The following is a 21,968-nucleotide window of genomic DNA, read 5'->3' on the forward strand; positions in this document are numbered from 1 at the left end:
CCCCCTTCATACTATTAATGTGTCATATTACATTAATTGATTTTCATATGTTGACTCTCCCTTCCCATTCCTAGGACAGACCCTACTTGGTCATGCTGTGTAATCCTTTTATATGCTTCTAGATACTGTTTGCTAATATTTTGAGGAGTTTTGCTTTTATATTCATTAAGGATATTCATCAGTTGTATTCACAAAATATATTGTTTTTATAGTGCTTTTTTATTTCCTTGGTATCAGAGTAATGCTGACCCAACAAAATGAATTAGAAAGAGTTCCCTCCTTTCCTCATTTTTGGAGGAGCTTGAGAAGATGTTATTTTTTCTTTAAATATTTGGTACAATTCACCAGTGAAACTATCTGGTCCTGGACTTTTCTTTGTTGAGAAGTTTTTGATTTCTGATTCAATCTGTTATTATAGGTGTCCTCAGAATTACTATTTCTTTTGAGTCAGTTTTGGTAGTTTGCGTATTTCTAGGAGTTTGTCCATTTCATTTGGTTATCTACTCTGTTGACTTACAATTGTTCATGGTATTACAGTATAGTATTATTAACCATAGTTGCAGTGCTGTACATTAGAATACCAGGACTTGTTTTCTTCATAGCTAGAAGTTTATATCTTTTGACCATCTTCATCCACTTCACCCATTCCCACTCCATACCAATTTGTCATCTGTACTTAGAGTTTAGATTTCATTTATTTGGGTTTTCTTTTTTGTTTCTAGATTCCACATATTCCTGAGATCATGTAGCATTTGTCTTTGTATCTGACTAAATAGCCAGATTTACGTAGCCCTCAAGGTATGTTGCAAAAGACAAAAGTTTCTTTTTATGGATGAATAATATTCCATTGTTGTGTGTTTGTGTGTGTGTGTACACTAAATCCTCTTTATTCATTTATCCATTGATTCACACCTAGGTTACTTTCATGTTTTGGCTATTGTAAATAATGCTATAATGAATGTGGAGGTGCATATATCTTTTTGAGTTACTGTCTTCATTTCTCTGGGATGAATATCCAGAGTAGAATTGCTGGATCATATGGAGTTCTATTTTCAGATTTTGAGAAAACACTGTACTGGTTTCCTTAGTGGCTGAACCAATATAAATTCTGACCAACAGTTCACAGGGTCCCTTTTCATTAAATCCTTTCCTGCACTTATTATTTCTTGACTTTTTGATAATGGCCATTCTAACAGGTATGAGGTTTTGATTTTATCAAATCACTGATGATGAGTAAGTTGAACACCTTTTTATTTAATGTACCTGTTGGTCATCTGTATGTATTCTTTGGGAAAATGTCTGTTTAGATCCTCTACCCATTTCTTCCTCAGATTTTTTGTTGTTGTTATTGAGTTGTGAGTTCTTTTTTTTTTTTTTCTGTCTTTTTATCTTTTTAGGGCTGCACCTGCCACAATGGAGGTTCCCAGGCTAAGGGTCGAATCGGAGCTGTAGCCTCCAGCCTATGCCAGAGCCACAGCAACACCAGATCTGAGCCACATCTGCAACCTATGCCACAGCTCACGGCAACGCCGGATCCTCAACCCACTGGACAAGGCCGGGGATCAAATCCACAGCCTCATGGTTCCTAGTCGGATTCATTTCCACTGCGCCACAATGGGAACTCCATGTGAGTTTTTTATATATATTTTGTATATTAAATTCTTATCAGATATATGATTCGCAAATATTTTCTCTCATTTGATTGTTTGCCTTTTCACTTTGTTGATGGTTTTCTTTGCTCTGCAAGGTTTTTGATTTGCCTTAGTCCCTATAGTTTATTTTTGTTTCTGTTTTAGTTTTGGGGGGTCAGATCAAAAAAATTATCATCAAAACCAAAGCCAGAGAGCTTAATGCTTATGTTTTCTTCTAGGATTTTTATGCCTTCACCTCTTACATTCAAGGCTTTAATTCATTTTGAGTTTCTTTCTGTGTGTGGTGTGAGATAGCAGTACAATTTCATTCCTTTCATGTGTCTGTCTAGTTTTTCCAACACTCTTTATTGAAGAGGTTATCTTTTCTGAAGTGTATATTCTTGGCTCTGATATCATCAATTAATTGACCATATATGTGTGGGTTTATTTCTGGGGACTATATTCTGTTTCATTAATCTGTGTATCTGTTTTTTATGCCAATACCATACTGATTTGATTACTATAGTTTTTTAATATAGTTTAAAAATTATTCTTTCTCAAGATTGCATTGGCTATTCAGGTTATTTAGTGATTCTGTACAAATTTTAGGATTGTTTGTTCTATTTTTGTGAAAAATGCCATTGAGATTTTGATAGGGATTGAATTGAATGTTTAGATTGCTTTGGGTAGTATGGACATTTTAACAATTTTCGTTCTTAGAATCCATAAGCATGGGATATCTTTCCATTTATTTGTGTCTTTTTCAATTTCTTTCATTATTGTCCTATAGTTTTCAAAATACAGGTTTTTATCTCCTTGTTAAATTTATCTCTTAGGTATTTTATTCTTTTTTTGATGCATTTGTAAATGGAATTGTTTTCTTAACTTCTCTTTCTTGTAGTTCATAGTAGTGTAATGAAACACAACTAATTTATATCTCTTAATTTTGTATTCTGCAACTTTACTGAATTTATTAGTTCTAATAGTTTTTTGGTGAAATCTTTAGGGTTTTCTGTATATCATGTTATATGCAAATAGTTATGGTTTTATTTTTTCCTTTCTGATTGAGATACTTTTTCTTCTCCTTCCGCAACTATTTTGGCTAGTATTTACACTATTATATGTTGACATCCTTGCCTTGTTCTTGATCTTTTAGGAAAAGCTTTCAGTTTTTCACCCTTAACTACAGTGTTAGATATGGGCTAGTCATGTATCATGTTGAAGTTCATCTCTATTCCTATTTGGTTGAGAGTTTTTATCATAAATGTATGTTGAGCTTTGTCAAATGCTTTTTATATACCTATTGAGATGATTAGATGTCTTTTATTCTTCATTTTGTTTGCAGTGTATCACATTGATTGATTTTGTGTTTGTTGAACCATCTTCACATTCCTGGAATAAATGCCACTTGATAATGATATATGATTGTTCTAATGTATTGTTGAATTTAGTTTGCTAGTATTCTGTTGAGAATTTTTGCATCTATGTCCATGAGGTTTTGTTTTGTTTTGTTTTTCCTTATTGTATCCTTGTCTAGTTTTGTTTTGTTTTTCCCTTTTGTATCCTTGTCTAGTTTCCTTATTGTATCCATAGTGAGGCTGGCCTCATGAAATGAGTTTTGGAGTGTTCTCTTCAGGTTTGGGAAGATTTTGAGAAGGATTGTTGTTAACTCTTCTTTAAACATTTTATAGAATTCACCCGTGAAACCATCTGGTCCTTTTGTTTGTTGGAAGGTTTTTTGACTACATATATCTCCTTCTTAGGAATTGGTCTGTTCTGATTTTCTTTTCTTAATAATTCAATCTTGGGAGGTTGTATGTTTCTAGAAATGTATCCATTTCTTGTAAGTTGTCTAATTTGTTGGAGTGTAATTGTTAATAGTAGTCTCTTGAAATCTTTTGTATTTTCTTGGTAATGTCTCCTCTTTTATTTGTGATTTTATTTGTGGAGGTACTCATTTCACTTTGCTTTATTGCACTTCACAGATATGGTACTTTTTTTTATAAGTTAATGTTTGTGGCTTTTGATTTTATTTGTGGAGGTACTCATTTCACTTTGCTTTATTGCACTTCACAGATACGGTACTTTTTTTGTAAGTTAATGTTTGTGGCTTTTGAGTCAGGCAAGTCTGTTGGTGCCATTGTTCCATGTTTACTTCATGTCTGTGCCATATTTGGTAATTATCACCATATTTCAGACTTTTCCATTATTATTATATTTTATGGTGATCTGTGATCAGTTATCATTGATAATACAAAAAGATGTCTTCTTGAAGGCCAGATGGTTAGCATTTTTTAGAAAGAATTATTTTTTTACTTAAGGTATGTCAATTGATTTTTAAGCATAATGTCATTGCACACTTAATATATTACAGTGTAGTGTAAATATAAGATTTATATGCACGTGGAAATCAAAAAATTCACATGACTCAGTTTATAATGATACTTGCTTTATTTTGGTGATCTGGAATTGAACCTGTAGTATCTCCAAGGTATGCCTGTATTTGAGTCCTCTCTCTTTTTTTCTTGGTGAGCCTAACTAAAGGTTTGTTAATATTATCTTTCAAAGAACCAGCTCTTACTTTCATTGGTCTTTTTTATTGTCCTTATAGTGTCTGTTTCATTTATATCCTCTCTGATCTTTGTTATTTCCTTCCTGTTACTAACTTGGGGTTTTTTTGGTTTGTTTGTTTGTTTGTTTTTCTTTAGCTACTTGAGGTATAAAGTTAGGTTGTCTGAGGGTTTTTTGGTTTGTTTCTTGACATAGGCATTAGCTCTATGACCTTGCGTTTTAGAACTACTTTTGCTGCATCCTGTAAGGTTTTGTTACGTGTATTTCCACTTTTATTTGTCTAAGGGTATTAGTTTCTTCTTTGACCATTGGCTGATCAGTAGTATGTTGCTTAATCTCTAGATATGTGTGAATTTTCCTGTTTCTTCTTATAATTGATTTTTAGTTTCATACCATTGTGGTTGGAAAAGATATAATTTCAGTTTCTTTAAAGTATTAAAACTTGTTATGGTATATCCTAGAGAATGTTTCATGTGCCCTTGAGAAGAATGTGTGTTCTGTTCCTTTTGATGGAATGTTGTTTATTTTTGTTAATAAGTTCATTTGGTCTAAGTTTTCCTTTAAGTCGAATGTTTCCTTATTGAATTTCTTTTTGGATAATCTATTCGTTGATGAAAGTGGGTGTTAAAGGCTCTTCCCATTATTGTATTTTTGTGTATTTCTCCCTTTATGTCTGTTAGTATTTTATTTATACATTTAAGTGCTCCTATTTTGTGTGTATAAATTTTTACAAATGTTTTATTTTCTTATTGTATTGGCCCTTGTATTGTCATATAGTAGCCTTCTTTGTTTCTTATTACAGTCTTTGTCTTAAAAGTCTATTTTGTCTGATATAAGCATAGCTACCCAGCTTTCTTTTGATTTCCATTTTCATGGAATACCTTTTCTTCCATTCCTTCATTCAGTCTTCATTCAGATTGAAGTCTCTTAAAGACAGAATATAAATGGGTCTTGTTTTCTTAATCCATTTATGCACTCTACATCTTTTCATTGGAGAACTTAGTCCATTTACATTCAAAGTAATAATTAATAGGTGGATACCTATTGTCATTTTGTTCATTGTTGTCTGGCTGTTTTCTAATCCCTCTGTTCCATTCTTCTTTCTTTGCTCTCCATTAGATGATTTTCTGTAGTGTCAGATTTCCTTCTCTTTATCTTTTGTGTATCTACTATAAGTTTTTGCTTTGTGATTACCATGAGGGTTACATAAAACAACTTATATTTATAACAGTTTGTTTTATTTTGATAATAATTTAAGACAGAACACATTTCTAAAACTCTACATTTTTTACTCTCTCCTTCATTTTATGATGTCTCAGTTTGAGTTTACATCTTTTTTTACCTTGTGTATCTTTAACAAATTTTGTAGTTATTTTTACTGCTTTTGTCTCTTTATCTTTGTGCTAGTTTATAAGTGATTAACCCACTGACTTTACAATATTTTAGATTATTCTGAGTTTTACTACATATTTGCATTTACCAATGAAATTATACTTTCGTAAGTTTTTCTGTTACTAATTAGCACCCTTTTGTTTCAGCTTGAAGAAATCCCTTTAACATTTCTTATAAGGCTAGTTTAGTGCTGATTAAATCCTTTAGCTTTTGCTTGTCTGGAAAACTCTCTCTCCTTCAATTCTGTATGACAGTCTGGCTGGGTAGACTAAAAACTGGTGACAATTTTTTCCTTTCAGCACTTTGAATATGCTATTTTACTTGTAGCCTTCAAAATTTCTGCTGATAGTCTTGTAGGGGTTCCCTTGTACAAAGCAAGTTGTTTTTCTTTTACTGTTTTTAAGGTGCTCTCCCAATCTTTGACTTTTGACACTTTATTTGTAATGTGTTTTGGTGTGTCTCTATAGGGTTTCAGGATCTGAATTATGTTTTCTTCAGGTTAGTGGAGTTTTCAGACATTATTTCTTCAAATATTTTCTGCCCCTTTCTCTTCACCTTCTGGGACCCTCTATTGCAAATGTTGGCCTGCTTGATGTTAGCTTATAAGTCCCTTAAGCTGTCTTCACTCTTGTTTTCTTCTTTTTGCTTCTCTGCTTGGGTGTCCACTGTCCTGTCTTTGAGTTCACTGATTCTTTCCTCTTCTTCATTAAGTCTAATGTTGAACCCCTCTGTTATATCTTTAAGTTCAATTATTGTATTCTTCAGCTCTGTGACTTTTATTTGGTACTTTTATTTTTTCTTCTCTGTTAAAATTCTCACTTTGTTCATCCATTCTCCCCCTGATCTTGACAAGCATCTTTATGATCATTCCTTTTAATTTTTCATCAGGAAAATTACTTATATTACTTTCCTTAAAGTCTTTTTCTGAGGGCTTATCTTGTTCCTTCTTGGAACACATTCCTCTGTTTCTTCTTTTCCTTGACTCTGTGTTGGTATCTGTGCAGTGCATTAGCTAAAACAATGACCTCTCCCAGCTCGGAAGGAGTATCCTTGTTTAGGAGATGAACCTTTCCATTCAGCCATACCTAGCTCCTGACTGTCTCTCAAACTTTTGTGATTGTCCAAGCAGCCTACTTTACTTGTAGTGGTTCCTAGTAGCTAGTATTTCTGTCTACTCTCCTGGGGTGTTAGCAGTTAATAACTGTTTTTTTGTTTTTCTTTCACTCATGTCCCTTTTAACTCATAAACACAGGCCCCAGTGGCCATCAGAACTGAGTGATCAAGTGATGTCCCATGGGTGACAGTCACAAAAACTAGGGCACCAGGTACGCAAGCTGCCCTCCAGGAGATACAGGTGTTCTGGAGTGGGACAGAGTGACAGCACAAAGACAGGATCTGCCCTCCAGTTCTCTGGAAAGGATGATAGCCTTTAGATGTATGTTTAATTAGAAGCTTGCCTCCAAGTCAACAGATAACAGATCTCTTTCACAGGAACATTGGTTGTTGTAGTCTGTTGCACCTCTGCCATGCTCCTTCTCTGTTGTGGTCTTACGGGACCTAGGAGTATAAGCTCTGAAGGAACCAGTGTCAGGTGATCTAGAGGTGTCCCCTGGGCAACAGCTGCAGTAATCAGGACACCAGGCAGAGGTGCAAACCCTTTTCTGGGAGGTACCAGTGATCTGGAGAGCACAAAGATGGTACCCACTGGCCTCCATCCTGAGTATTTCAGTAGATTCATAGGTTTGTATTAAATTAGACGTATCTAATGTCTACCCCCTAGGGCCTATCCCTAAGGCCTACCCTTTAAGATAAGCAAATAAGCCTCTTTCATAGAAAGTCTGGGCACATTTTAGGTAGCTGTTCTGCACTAGGCTCTAGAGTGGGTGATCCTGCTTTCACAAGCACTCGAAGAACCATTTCACTGTTTTGCTATAGCCTTTTGTGTCTCATGGAAGGTAGATGTTTTGGAGGTTGTCTGTCACATGCAGGTCTTAAAAGTTGGTGTGTCTGATATAGGGTTCAAATCCCTAGCCCCTTGAGTAGAAGCTCAGATTTGTGAGTTTTTGTCCAATCGTGGGTCACTACATTAGAGGTGGGATTTATGGCAAGATTGTGTCTCAGCCTCTCTTACTTGCTTCATCGTGAGTTTTATTGTTTGCTCAGTGTGTAGGCATTGCTCAGCTAGTTTATGGATTTTCTTTTTTTCAGAGGAAATTGTTTTTTAGGTGGCTGTAGACTCAGGGTGTCTCTGGGAGGGGGTGAGTTCAGGAACCTCCTATGTCACAGTCTTGAACACGAACCTGCAATAAGTCCTTTTAACAGCAAAAATTTTTCAAAAAAAAAAAGCATGTTTAGTAAAAAAAAAAGTTTAAGGGCTAAATTTTTGCTTGTCTAGAAAATTGGTGATAAACATGTAACACAATGTTAGCATTTGTTATACATTTTAGGGATTATAAAGGTGTCATCAACCACATGAAGTCTGGAAACATCAGTATGTACTTTAGAAATTAGTAATTAAGAACACTCTGCCTGAAGGTTACAATTCTCATGTGTAGGTAAAGAAGGATATATCTTATATTAGTCTGTAAAGCATGATTTCATGTTGAGATTTAAAAATAAAACTTTTTCTAAATCAGTGTGACCCATTTTTGGTTCCAGTTTTCTTGTGAATGTTAAAAAACAATAGAGAGGTAAAGTGGACCTGTTATTGAAAAGGATCCATTAATAGAAGGAATTTGCAAACTGTTAAAAGATAACAGTTTAATATCAGTGTTGTAAGATGCTGCAAATAATAAATCAGTAATTCCAATAATGAACTAAATTTTTTCTCACTTAATTCATGGATTCCAATTAAAGCATTTGGAAGTCCATTCTCTTGACTGTTAAATATCTGACATCATTATAAATGCCATGTTAAATTCAGTTTGAAAGTTCAGTATTTAAGGTAAAATTATTCATTTTATGGAGATAATACATATATAAATTTTGATGAGGCGCAAAAGCAATTTTCCTACTAAATCAACTATCAACAGCAGATACATACTTGTGACAGGTTGTATGTAGACATAATTCATAATTGTACCTAAACGAGCTAGAAAATTTTACTAACCAGGATAGAATTTGAAAAGATCAATTAAAAAATATTGTATATAAACCTAGAATAACGGAATTACACATTGTTTTGAGCCTTTGAAGAACTACTTTATTAAACAGCTAAGTGCCTTACAGTGGTTTTGAATGTGTTTGTAAGTGAATCCTGTAAATTTTGTTCAGTCTAAGAAATAAAGAATCAAGGTGTTCAACAAATGGCATATATGGAATATAAGTGTATGAAGTTCTGAAGGTAAATGTATTCTCTTTAACTCAGTATATAGTAATTTTTGAAAGTATATTATACACAGTATATGTTATATAAACTTAGTTTGTAATATATGTATTTTATATAGTCAGTGGCAGTGCCCAAAGGGAACAGGGAAGCAGTTTACCCATCCCATAATTTGCCTCAGCCCTCATGCTGATATAAACAGTTAATAGTTGTGTCAGACTTAGGTAAATTGCTATTCAGATGGCAATTTCAGCCCTATCAGATTGCTGCTCTTAAGCCTCTTCTTTAAAGGAATTCTAGAGCTGACACTCTATGGTTATTTATTATTTACATAGAGATAGAAAGATGGATGTATATGTGGATGTGGATGTGCTCAAATGGTAACAGTTGGTTTCTACTGGGGTTTTCAGTTTATTTTTTCTCTTTGCTAATTTATGTATTTTTTTTCCTACAAAAAAACAAATTTCTTTACTGGTGAAGAAATAATTAACTTCTTCAAAACATACATAGACACACAAAAAAAGCAAATGGTAACAAAAACAGAATAGTGATGGTCTTTGAACTATTTGATTTCTTTGGAGAAAGGCAGGGTATCAGACCAGAGGATAACAAGCTTTTCTTTCAGTTGTTAATATGTAGAAGACCCACTTTGAAAGTGCTGATGTGAGGGTACTCTTATGATCTGCACATATATTTTATCTTTATGATTCTCTTCAATTGGATGGTTACCCGCTTCTGTACAAGAAGTTCAGTACTGGGGATGCACTCCACCACATCAGGAAGCAAATAACTAGTTCTCTTTATAATTAAGATAGTTTCCTTAATGCTATATTATGTTTGTTTTTTAGCTCTTCTTACTTACTTTCTTGATTCCTGTGGTTTCTCTAGCTTTTGACTACTAGCCTGAACTTGTCTGCATTTATCTTCACCTCCTGGAAGCTGTGCCATTCTCTTTAATATGAGTGTTTATATCTAATTTTCTATTTTCCTGCTTTGAATTGGCCTCCCTGATTTCTGCTTCTATTCTTTATAAGCTTTATTTTCTATATCTTACTTTCAGTTTAGTTGCTGACCTCCCTAGACTCTAGCTTCATTATATTTGATTTCCTACTCTATCTCTATACTTTGCTTTTAATCATCATCCTAATACAGATTGCAGAGCCTTACTCTTTTGTAATAAAGAATTCTGGTGAAAAAAATATTTTAAAATAACACTGAGGGAGTTCCCGTCATGGCACAGTGGTTAACGAATCCAACTAGGAACCATGAGGTTGCGGGTTCGGTCCCTGCCCTTGCTCAGTGGGTTAACGATCCAGCATTGCCATGAGCTGTGGTGTAGGTCGCAGACATGGCTCGGATCCTGCGTTGCTGTGGCTCTGGCGTAAGCCGGTGGCTACAGCTCCGATTCGACCCATGGCCTGGGAACCTCCGTATGCCGCAGGAGCGGCCCAAAGAAATAGCAAAAAGCAAAAAAAAAAATAATAACACTGAAAAAAAAGGCAGTTTATTCCTAACTGAAGGAAGGCTTTGAGTTTCTGATTATTGGAATTTAAGGTATTATCATATTTCTTTTCCTTCCCATTAGGCTATAAGACTCAGCTAACAAGCTAGCTAGCTGTAAGTATAGTGAGAAATTTTGCTTGTTTCCATTGCTTAATCTCTTTAAAAACTTTTTTTTTATTTTTATTTTTTGTCTTTTTAGGGCCACACCTGTGGTATATGGCAGTTCCCAGGCTAGGGGTCCAATTGGAGCTGTAGCTGCCAGCCTGTGCCACAGCAACATGGGATGTGAGCCACATCTGCCATCTACACTGTAGATCACGGCAATGCAGCATCCTTAACCCACTGAGCAAGGCCTGGGATCGAACCCAAGTCCTCATGGATCCTAGTCAGGTTTGTTACCACTGAGCCACAGTGGGAACTCCCTTAATCTCTTTTAATACAACTCATTTTATCAGCTTCTAAAATGACAAATAACAAGTACTGCTTATTCATCATTGGGACAACATTTATGGACCTAGTAGGTGTTATGCTTAGTGAAATAAGTCAAGCAGACAAAGGCAAATACTGTATGTTTTCACTTATATGTAAAGTATAAAAATAAAACAAATGAACAAATATAAGAACACAGAAACAGGGAGGTTGTGATTGTGGTTCAGTGGTAACAAACCCGACTAGTGTCCATGAGGATGTGGTTTCAATCCCTGGCCTCGCTCAGTGGATTAAGGAGCCGCCATTGCTGTGAGCTGTGGTGTAGGTTACAGATGCGGCTGGGATCTGGTGTTGCTGTGGCTGTGGCATAGGCTTGTGGCTACAGCTCTGAATGGACTCTTAGCCTGGGAACTTCCATGTGCCACAGGTGTGGTCCTAAAAAAAAAAAAAAAAAAAAAAAACCAAAAAAACAAAAAACCGCAGACTCAGAGATACATATAGCAGACTGTTGATCACCACAGCGGAGGATGTATAGGGGAAGACCAGAGGAGTTCAGGGGGATCTCTTCCGTTGAAACTACCAATGATACTAAATTTAAGATATGTGACTATAGAATATAACCTGTAAATGGTTTTTGTTACACAATTTGTGTGTGATTTGAAGAATGATTTGGGTACTAATTTAGTTCATACAATTATGTAAGATCATACATAATCAATATTATATTGCAGTTTAGATCATTTCTTCATATCATTTTGGGATATAGTTAATGGGCTAATCATTGGGCAGGTTTTTTTTTTTAAATATAAATTTTTGGAGCATCTGCCTTTGGTTTTGAATTGCTGATTTTTGGTTGAGATTATTCTCTCTAAAACTATCTTAATTGTTTTATTCACTTGCTGTTATGAATGATTTTTTTCTCATTGAGAGGTAACTTCATAAAAGTACTTTCTGCAATAACATAGTTAATGGGCTAATCATTGGGCAGGTTGATTTTTTTTTTTTAAATATAAATTTTTGGAGCATCTGCCTTTGGTTTTGAATTGCTGATTTTTGGTTGAGATTATTCTCTCTAAAACTGTCTTAATTGTTTTATTCACTTGCTGTTATGAATGATTTTTTTTCTCATTGAGAGCTAACTATTCATAAAAGTACTTTCTGCAATAACAAGAATTATAGTGTAGTAGAAGAGTTTACAGAGTTGGAGAAAAAAAGTTATTTCTTGGCCCAAGTCAAGAGTAAATCCAATTTAAATGCATATGTTAATCCAGCCCACATATTTGTACAACTAGAAACTAGATATTAATCATGGATTTTTTTCATAAGCTTTTAATATAGCTATGTCTGTTTTTCTTTTATATTAATAGGAAGGTTAAAGGAGGAAATATTGATGTACATCCATCAGAAAAAGCACTCATTGTTCATTATGAAGTGGAAGCTACCATTCTTGGAGAAATGGGGGATCCCATGTTGGGAGAACGAAAGGAATGTCAAAAAATGTAAGTTTCCTTCATTTGTGCACATTTGAAAGTAGTGAACCTTATACAGACTTTATGAAAATCTGATATTATTTAAATTTTCATAAATGATAAATGATTGTGGCATTCTTCTAGACGTACATTATCTTAGTTAAGTAGGGACCATATTAAACTATAAATACAGAGTGTATTCCAGAGAATATCATGTTTATGTGAGCATAATTGGAACCTAATGAAAAATGCCTATTCTTATTTATCCCATTTAGTAAATACATAAAACAGCATAGAAACCACTATAACTTGTGAAATCATTTATAAAAGATACATTTATGTGGGACTTTTTAGCTTAAGTTAGGAAGTTTGTATTTTAAGGGATCCCATATTGTTTTTTCTTCCCTGGAATTGCATAAAGTGAAAGTGATGTGACTTCCAAAATTTGCAAATGGGACGTTTATATTGAATTCATCCCTTAAAAATCTTGTTCTGAAAGATATTAGTAATAGGACAAGCATTTTCTGACTCAGTTGAGCTCAGAGCTAATATTCTATACACTTTCCTTCCTGCTATTATATTACTTTCAGGAATGCCTTGGGAACTGGCCTTTTTCATTAGTCTGCAGTTGTTGTAGTGATCTTGCCCTCCTTCCATAGTTTTGTGGAAGTAAAGAGGCTCTGAGATCACCTAATATTCTTCCCAGCCTTCTTCCCTCAATAAAAAAATTTTGGGAGTTCCCGTCGTGGCTCAGTGGTTACCGAATCCGACTAGGAACCATGAGGTTGCGGGTTCCGTCCCTGCCCTTGCTCAGTGGGTTAACGATCCGGCGTTGCCTGAGCTGTGGTGTAGGTTGCAGACGCGGCTCGGATCCTGCGTTGCTGTGGCTCTGGCGTAGGTTGGTGGCTACAGCTCCGATTCAACCCCTAGCCTGGGAACCTCCATATGCCGCGGGAGCGGCCCAAGAAATAGCAACAACGACAAAAAGACAAAAAAAAAAAAAAAAAAAAAAATTTTGATTTGGGAACTAGGTGAAAAGTTAAGCCTCTGTTTGTTCTCAAAACATAAAAAATTAAAAAAAAATAAATGAGTCCTTGCATAATCCACTAGATTGAAGAGATGTATACATACATACACATACACTTAACACTGTAGCGTTTAACTCACATGCTCACAATTTTTTATGTTCTCTTACACTTTCTTCTGTTTATATGTTTGTGATTGTGGCTTAAATTTTGTACATTTTTAAGAATATGGGAAAATATCTTGAAATTTTATTAATTTTACTTTTAAAGAAAAGATAGCAGATTAAGGGGTCTTTGCCTTTAGAATCTCATACATCCACATTTCTAAGAGAAAATTAGTTCTTAAGAATGTAGTCAGTAGCCTTATTCAAATGGAATTAAGTGAGCATGTTATTATTTGAGAATCTGCAGAGTTTCTAGACAAGGGATATATTCACTAGAGAGTTAGCCACCTGGAAAGAGTTACTTCTGACTGGCTAGGGTAAATGGATTTAAACATCAGTGAGGGAGGGGGGTACCCATTGTGGCACACTGGCATTGGAGGTGTCTCTGCAGTGGCAAGACGCAGGTTCAGTCCCTGGCCTGGCACAGTGGGTTAAAGATTTTATGTTGCTGTGTGGAGTAGGTCACAACTGCGGCTCAGATCTGATCCCTGGCCCCCAAACTCCATATGTTGTGGGTTGGACAATCAGTCGTTTATTCAATCAGTCATTCAATCAATTAAAATTAACATCAGTAAAGGGAAAACCTGAGTAACCCAACCTTGTGATAGTCAACCCTTACTGCTCAGTATTTGGAGAGGAATCATACTGTAGGACCAAGAGAAGAATATGGTTTGTTGATAGCTGAAGAGGATTTATCAATGGCGGCAGCTGAGGGGCAAGAGTTTTGAGGGGGGTCACTCATATAAGTTGAGATAGATGTAAATGAAATTGTCTTTAAATTGGGGTGGTTAGTGCTATGGTTCAGGTCTGGGAAACATGTATTTCATTCTCCCTTATTGGCTAAAGGGATGTATAAGCCCACCTTCAACAGAATCCCAGTTTTCTGATGTTTTCAGTATAAGAAACTGATGGCTATGGTCCAAAAATAATATGGGCATTTTTTTTGTGTGTGAGTTTCTGGTGTTCTTAATAGGTGTGGGCTGCCCAATAAAGATTCTAAATTTTGATGATAGAAATAATCAGTAAACATACAGCTGACATTTTCTAAAAATTCTAGTCCTACCTATTTTTTCTTTGTCTCTTAATAAGGGGAGGATTTAGGAAAGAGATATACACATTGAAAGAAGAGAATCTATTACTTGGATGGAAAGAAGATAATGAATCAGATTGCTAATATATATTGGTAGAAAATAAATCTTAAAAAATGTTAGGGAGTTCCCGTCGTGGCGCAGTGGTTAATGAATCCAATTGGGAACTGTGAAGTTGAGGTTTCAATCCCTGGCCTTGCTCAGTGGGTTAAGGATCCTGTGTTGCTGTGAGCTGTGGTGTGGGTCGCAGATGCGGCTCAGATCCCACGTGGCCATGGCTCTGGCATAGGCCCGCGGCTACAGCTCTGATTAGACCCCTAGCCTGGGAACCTCCATATGCTACAGGAAGTGGCCCTAGGAAAAGGCAAAAAGACAAAAAAAAAAAATGTTAGAAAGTATGTGCTTTATTAGATCAAGATTCTACTACAACGGGTAAAATCCAAAACACAAACACTAAATGCTGGCGAGGATTCAGGAATTAATTCATTACGGAATATAAAATGGTACAGCCACTTTGGAAGGTATTTTGGCAGTTTCTTAAAAAGCTAAACATAGGCTTACCGTATGATCCAACAGTTGTGCTCCCAGATATTAACCCAAATGATCTGAAAACCTGTGTCCACCCAGAAGCCTGCACATGAATGTTTATAACAGCTTTATTTATAACTTTCAACGATTGGAAACAACCAAGATATCCTTCAGTAGGCAAATGGGTAAACAAACTGTTGCAGCCCTGTAGTCAAGTATTATTCAGCACTAAGAAGAAATCAACCACCAAGCTATGAAAAGACATGGAGAAATCTAAATGCATATTGCTAAATGAAAGAAACCAGACTGGAAAATATTTATACTGTTATTCCAACTGTATAACATTCTAGAAAAGGCCAAAGTAAAGTAAAAAGAGATGAGAAATTGTCAGGATTTCAGGGAGTGGGGGAGAGAATAGGTGGTGTACAAGCCATTGGTAGGGCAGTAAAACTCTTTTGTATGATACTTCAGTGGCATATACATGAAATCGTGCATTTGTCTGAGCTCAAGCTCCTAGAACTATGTAGTACAAAGAGTTCATCCTAGTGTAAACTGTAGACTTTAGTAGACAATTGTGATTCATCAGTTATAACAGAGTTACCACACTGTTGCAAGATGGTAATAGAAACAACTCTATGGGGGGCGGGTAGTGGAGAAATAAATACTCTGTACTTTCTGCACAATTTTTTCTGTAAACCTAAAACTGCTCTTAAAAAAACTAGTACATTTATTAAATATATATGCTTATAGAGTTTCTGTTGATCCTCTTCTCAATCAGATTTATGGAAACTCAAGATTTCCCAGTTTGTTTTTAAAATTAAACATGGAGAGGCTTTTGAGAGTTTTTCTCTGGACTCTATCTTGCTTTCTGATGTGCAGCTAAAATTTTTAAAATATTCAACAGCTTAAAAGACTTAAAAGTTAGGAACTTAAACACCACATAGATTAAAGATGAATTAAAATAAAGGGGAAGAGTATTGCTGTGGTTCTTGTTACAAACATTAGAAGCCACTTGAGCAAATTCAAGCATAAAAGGAATTTATTAAAGGCTATGAGGTAGGTAGCTTATAGAATCCCAAGAGGACCAGATTTGAGGATGATTATATAGCTGGGAATAATATCCAAATCATTTTACTGGACTTATTTCAGGAGAGATCATCTGTATCTGAATAATGACTTTATAGATGCTGAGTACAGGACATTTTTCTGAGGTCTCTGTCCCTATTGCTTCTAATACGTTGAGTCCAAAAATTGGCCACTGTCACTAAGAAGTAGTTCAGTATAGTGGCTACTTTCCTATGTTATTCTTTTTGAATCTAAGCCTTGTGTGAATGCATTTGCTTGCAAAAGGCTTTTGCCATCAGTTTGAGTCTTCACCCTACACCTAATTATGTGTCCCTATAGCTTTCCTTGATGCCATGAATCCATATAAATTGGTAATTGTTTCCACACTTTGAACAACCATTTCTTACTGACCTTCCAATGAATTTCCTGGAGTAAATTAAAAAGGAGGGAGAACCTGTTTGTTTCTTTGTTTTAATGTACTAGCAAGTGTAACTATATACATTTGTTCCTCAGAATTCCTCATATGTGTTAAAATGCGTCCTGCTTTGTTTTTTCTTCTGCCTTCCATATTATTTCCATCAGAACAACTGAATCCTAAAATATTATTACTGTGTCCTGTCCCTAACTGAAAAGAAAAAAATGATTTATGAGTATACTCAAGAAAATGATTATATTGGCATTATGAATTTTCATGTCTAATAATAACCAAAAACTTTATGTATATGACATCAGAAAGACTGTTTTAAAAAAGCTCAATAGGAGTTCCCGTCGTGGCGCAGTGGTTAACGAATCCGACTAGGAACCATGAGGTTGCGGGTTCAGTCCCTGCCCTTGCTCAGTGGGTTGACGATCCGGCGTTGCCGTGAGCTGTGGTGTAGGTTGCAGACGTGGCTCGGATCCTGCGTTGCTGTGGCTCTGGCGTAGGCCGGTGGCTACAGCTCCGATTCGACCCCTAGCCTGGGAACCTCCATATGCCACGGGAGCGGCCCAAGAAATAGCAAAAAAAGACAAAAAAAAAAAAAAAAAGCTCAATAAATATGCTGTCCTGCCTAGAAGAGTCAGATACAGATTTTTACCTTCCTTTTGTTATCTTGTTATCCAGCTCAAAAAAATCATTGCTTTTCTAAGCCTAATTATATCTAATACTTTATTAATTTTTACTTAAAGAGTCTATGTGGGATACATTTAAATGTTTTATAAGTTATTTATTTAAAAGAAGTATTGTTTATCATTTACTTTAACAATACCTGAGTTGGGAAATTCTGATATGCCTGCAGCATTCGTCTTAAGAGTCTCAATGCCAACACAGATATAACTTCCCTGGCACGAAAGGTGGTTGAAGAATGTAAACTAATTCATCCCTCAAAGCTAAATGAGGTAGAACAGCTGTTATACTATCTCCAGAACCGCCGTGATTCATTGCCAGGAAAAGGTAAGTAGAAGAAGTCCTAACTTTTTACTGCAGAACCAGAGTTGTTTGACTATAGTTTGTACTTTTGATATCTGAATGATGAGTTTCTTTGCCAGTGCCATGTCTAAGTAATGAATGAAAGAATAAACAAACACTGGTTTCCCATGTGCCAGGCTTTATGCTAGGTGCTTCCAAAAATGGTCTATTTCATACTGTGTGTGTACATTACTGAAATAAGGAGTGAAAATAATATATCATATTGATTCTAGTATAAAAAAGGAGAGAATTGGGGGCAGAAAACCTGTTTTCTCTACCCCAACAACTTCATTTATATTTTCTAAATTTTTTCTAGGCATTTAATTGATAATTTGAATGGATTACTTAAGTATTCAAATGTTAAAAATTCATGTATATACCTAAGTTTCATGAATCTTTCTTAGGAAAACATTACCTTTTCATTCCCAAAAGTCACTTTTGTTACCATTCTTCTGTCTTTAATTACTTCATAAAAGAACTAAGCCATTAAAATATCAGAGCTAAGCAATTGACTACTTAAGAGACATTCTCAAATCATCTAAACCCAAAACAAAAGTACAGACATTTAAATGCAGAGTCATCTCAGGTTATTCAATGGTTAGTTATTCCATTTCATAGTATTTATTAAGTTTACATATCTTTCTTTTATCATTAGTGAGTTCTAAAATATGGTATCCTTGAAATAACTTATAAATACTAAAGTTTTAAGTTAAAAAAATGAGATTTATATGGATTTTTTCAAATTAATCAGCCTTCTCTCTCCATCTACAGGAAGTAAATGCCTTGTGCCTAATATATATACTTTTTATTAATTAGCCCTGAAACAGTATCTGACACATATTAAATAATCAGTATATATCTGTTGAACGAATTGAACAGCTGTAAATTTATTTAAAAGCAAATCATTTCGAACTAGATTGTTTCCATCTACATAGCTGGTACTCAGTGTATACCTGTTAAGTTTTTTCTTTCTGAATGATTGAATTTTTATTATCTTTCATTTCTAATTTCCATCATACATACTTTCTTTTACTGCCACACCCACAGCACGCGGAAGTTCCTGGGCTAAGGATCGAACCAGCAATGCCACAGAGAAAAGCTGGTTCATTAACCCACTGCACCAAGGCGGGAATTCCATATACCTGTTAGTTATTAATAATAAATACTATAAGGAAATATTATCAAAAATGTTTAGCTATTTTATGATAGAGTAGTCCTATTATGATGTTACTGAGTGATGAGGGACAATATCTTCAATAAGTTAAATAAGTTCAAAGTGAGTAAATTCTGTACTCTTTTATGAGGTGTATGTACTTACTGTAGGTTGTACAATGTAGTTGATCTCTTTTTTGTAATGCTAAATTAATATCATTTCAAAGGCATTTGTAATAAAATATCTTTAAACTAATGAAAACTCTTTAACTGACTTTTTAGAATAAATTAGTCTTCTCACTTCCTTCTCCAGAAATTAGAGGAATATGAGGAAATTTTCATGTCATCATGTGGATAAATTAATTCAAATAAATGTTTCTCTATATAAATATTAATATTTGGAGACATATGAAATGCTGTACTATGGTATATATACAATTTTTTAAAATTATATTCTTTTTTCTTTTTTTCTCAATAATCACTATTTCAAAGTCAGAACCCTTGACCTCAAAGTGGTTGAAATAAAACAATAATAGTTATTTGATTATATGATTCTTTACCTTAATTATTTTTTTTCTGTGCTTAATTAAAACCACTGTCACAGTAAATTATATGTTTGAGGCAAAATCTAGCTGTTCAAAAAACATAACTTTATCTTGAATGATTGCCATCCTCTGAAAATAGCCAGGGCCAATTCCTACTATATGTAAAAATATTTGCTACCTATAGAATAAAAAATGTTATACTACTTGAACTTACTTTAATGTACATTCATCATGTAGGTTTTTAACCCAGATCAGATTAGTGAAATATTTTTGATAATTTTTTTTGGAAAATGAAATTCTGCCATTAATCAAATAATCTAGTAAAACAAATAACTCAAAGTTGTGTTCAGCATCTTTTAATACCTCTTTAATTCATTTGGGAATGAGAAAGGATTAAATTAACACAGACAGTAAACATTTTCCTTTTAATTTATGATTCTAATTTTGTTTAAAAAATTAACAACTTTATTTTAGCTTTTAACTCTACAAGTTCTTTCTTTTCTATTTCCTTTGTTATTTTTATTTTAGGTTTTCTATTTCTCAACCTAGTTTTTCTTTGCCTAATTGATTTTTCTGTTCTCACCTTAAATGTGAATTAGGGAAAGAAAGAAAACTTGGGGGGTGGGGAGATGCACTGAGGGTTTGGGGTGGAAATGCTGTAAAATTTGGTTGTGATGATTGTTGTACACCTATAAATGTAATAAAATCCATTAGGTAATTAAAAATAAATAAAATAAAAGAGGCAAAAAAAAGATTATTTTGCTTCTTATTGGCAAGTCTGGCTATACACATACCTAAAATGTTAACCGAAGAAGTTTAAATTGTTCCCTAACATAACTTGGAGATTATTTGTAAATTTTATTCATTATTCATTCATTTTATTCATACCCAGAAATTCTACAAACCTAGTTCTTCTCATTAAAAAAAAAAACCTTTTTACAGAAAAAAAAGAAAAATCAAGCAAACCTAAAGATCCACCTCCTTTTGAAGGAATGGAGGTAAGACTGTATTTTTATGTAATAGAGAACTGATTGTAAGAGATTGCTTTTTACCATCAGTACATACAATGACATTAAACAAATCTGGAATGGAATTAAGAAATGATTAACATACCTGAAAAAGGTAGAAAATTAGTATTTAATAAAGGTAGAAATTATTGTTTTCTAGACATAATTTATTTTGAAAATAAGTTGTGAAATGTTTTAAATATTCTTATTGCAATATATTTTAAAATACTGTTTAATTTATTATGGTAGATACCACTTTGTATTACATTTAAGATACTTTATATTGATAGGCCAGTTTTAAAGTTTGTATACATTCCATTTTATCATATGCTTTATAACTACTTTTGTATTAGAATAGCATGCAAAGGTCTAATTCCCCCTCTACAAAAAGATGGCTACCATGAGCCCTTTGAAAACTTGTTAGCAAGGGCACTATATTGATCACAAAATATCATTCCTTTGACATAGGCTCTGTTGAGTGTAGTTCCTCCCTCTTCCTTTGTTTCAGATTGATGAAGTTGCTAACATTAATGACATGGATGAGTATATTGAGTTATTATATGAAGATATTCCTGACAAAGTTCGAGGTTCTGCTTTGATCCTACAGCTTGCTCGAAATCCTGATAACTTGGAAGAGCTACTACTGAATGGTGACTTTCTATAAATATTTCAAGTAGAAAAATTATTGCAAAATAGGATTTTTTTTAATTCACTATAATAGAGGAGTAAGCTAAAATTATTTACATCGAACTTAGAAATGGGCTTATTTTTCAGCTCTTTTTTACTTACCTTCTTACTTAAATGTATTAATATGAAGGAAGGCATGACATTTAAATATTCTCTGGAGAATTCACAATTTAAGTTAAAGAAGAAAAATAAAGTGCTAATGCAACTGAATCTTCTATTCTGGAAGACTTTTTATTCTTTTAAGATACAATGTTAGACTTGACATTTACATATGTGTGTGTGTATATATATATATATATATATATATATATGCTTGTATTAGAGTTCTAATATTAGTTTTCTTTTAGTAGCACAGCAAAAAATAGTAATCCTTTAAATTTCATTTATATTGAATTTGATGTCAAGTATTTACTTTCTTTTCATTAGAAGTGCTAGGTAATAAAGAAAAAGGAGACATAGTGCTTTTAAAACCTTTTTTCCCCAGTAATCCAGTATAGAATTATTAGACTTTTTTGATTACGTTTTTGCCAAAAATAAAATATGAAAGCAGTATTACCTGATTTCCATCACATGAAAAAGAATGTCTTTTTATCTATTGTCAGGCTCCTTTTATGGAGGATGCACATTACGCATCAATACTTTGTAGCTTGGAAAATATATCCAGAGATCTTTCCAGAGAGTCCTAGGATATTACCAGTATTCTAGTTAGGAAGTTCATACATTTTAAGTATTTTTAAATTATGTAATTCATATATTAATATACTCTTTTAAAATAATTAGAGTATTGCAGAGAAACCCCCTTTGATCTTTAGGCTATAATTTGTTATGAGTTTGGACCACATTCTTCCAGTTCTTTTCCATACTTTTACACATATATGTATAGGATTTTTTCCTGTATTAAAATATTGACTATTACCTTTATGAATTTTTGTTAAGTATA

General features: G+C 34.0%; 1 protein-coding gene across 7 annotated transcripts in view; it reads left to right on the forward strand.

Moving 5' to 3' along the window:
* The window catches only part of KIFAP3 (kinesin associated protein 3), a 184,048-nt gene that overhangs the window by 25,538 nt on the left and 136,542 nt on the right, over positions 1 to 21,968 (forward strand). For 5 of the 7 annotated variants that reach the window (XM_021089424.2, XM_085022447.1, XM_085022448.1 and 2 more), the window contains 4 exons: positions 12,219 to 12,350; positions 17,468 to 17,622; positions 20,277 to 20,332; positions 20,850 to 20,991. In XM_021089424.2, the coding sequence (XP_020945083.1) occupies positions 12,219 to 12,350; positions 17,468 to 17,622; positions 20,277 to 20,332; positions 20,850 to 20,991 (485 nt within the window). Of the gene's footprint in view, positions 1 to 722; positions 799 to 12,218; positions 12,351 to 17,467; positions 17,623 to 20,276; positions 20,333 to 20,849; positions 20,992 to 21,968 lie in introns of all 7 variants that reach the window. The other 2 variants (XM_085022446.1, XM_005663106.4) reach the window with 1 other exon arrangement.

This window comes from Sus scrofa, chromosome 4, assembly GCF_054392235.1.
Source record: "Sus scrofa isolate SSC_HxYL_T2T_F1_AM1 chromosome 4, Sscrofa_HxYL_maternal_Yorkshire_Landrace_v2.0, whole genome shotgun sequence".
Lineage (NCBI taxonomy): Eukaryota > Metazoa > Chordata > Mammalia > Artiodactyla > Suidae > Sus > Sus scrofa.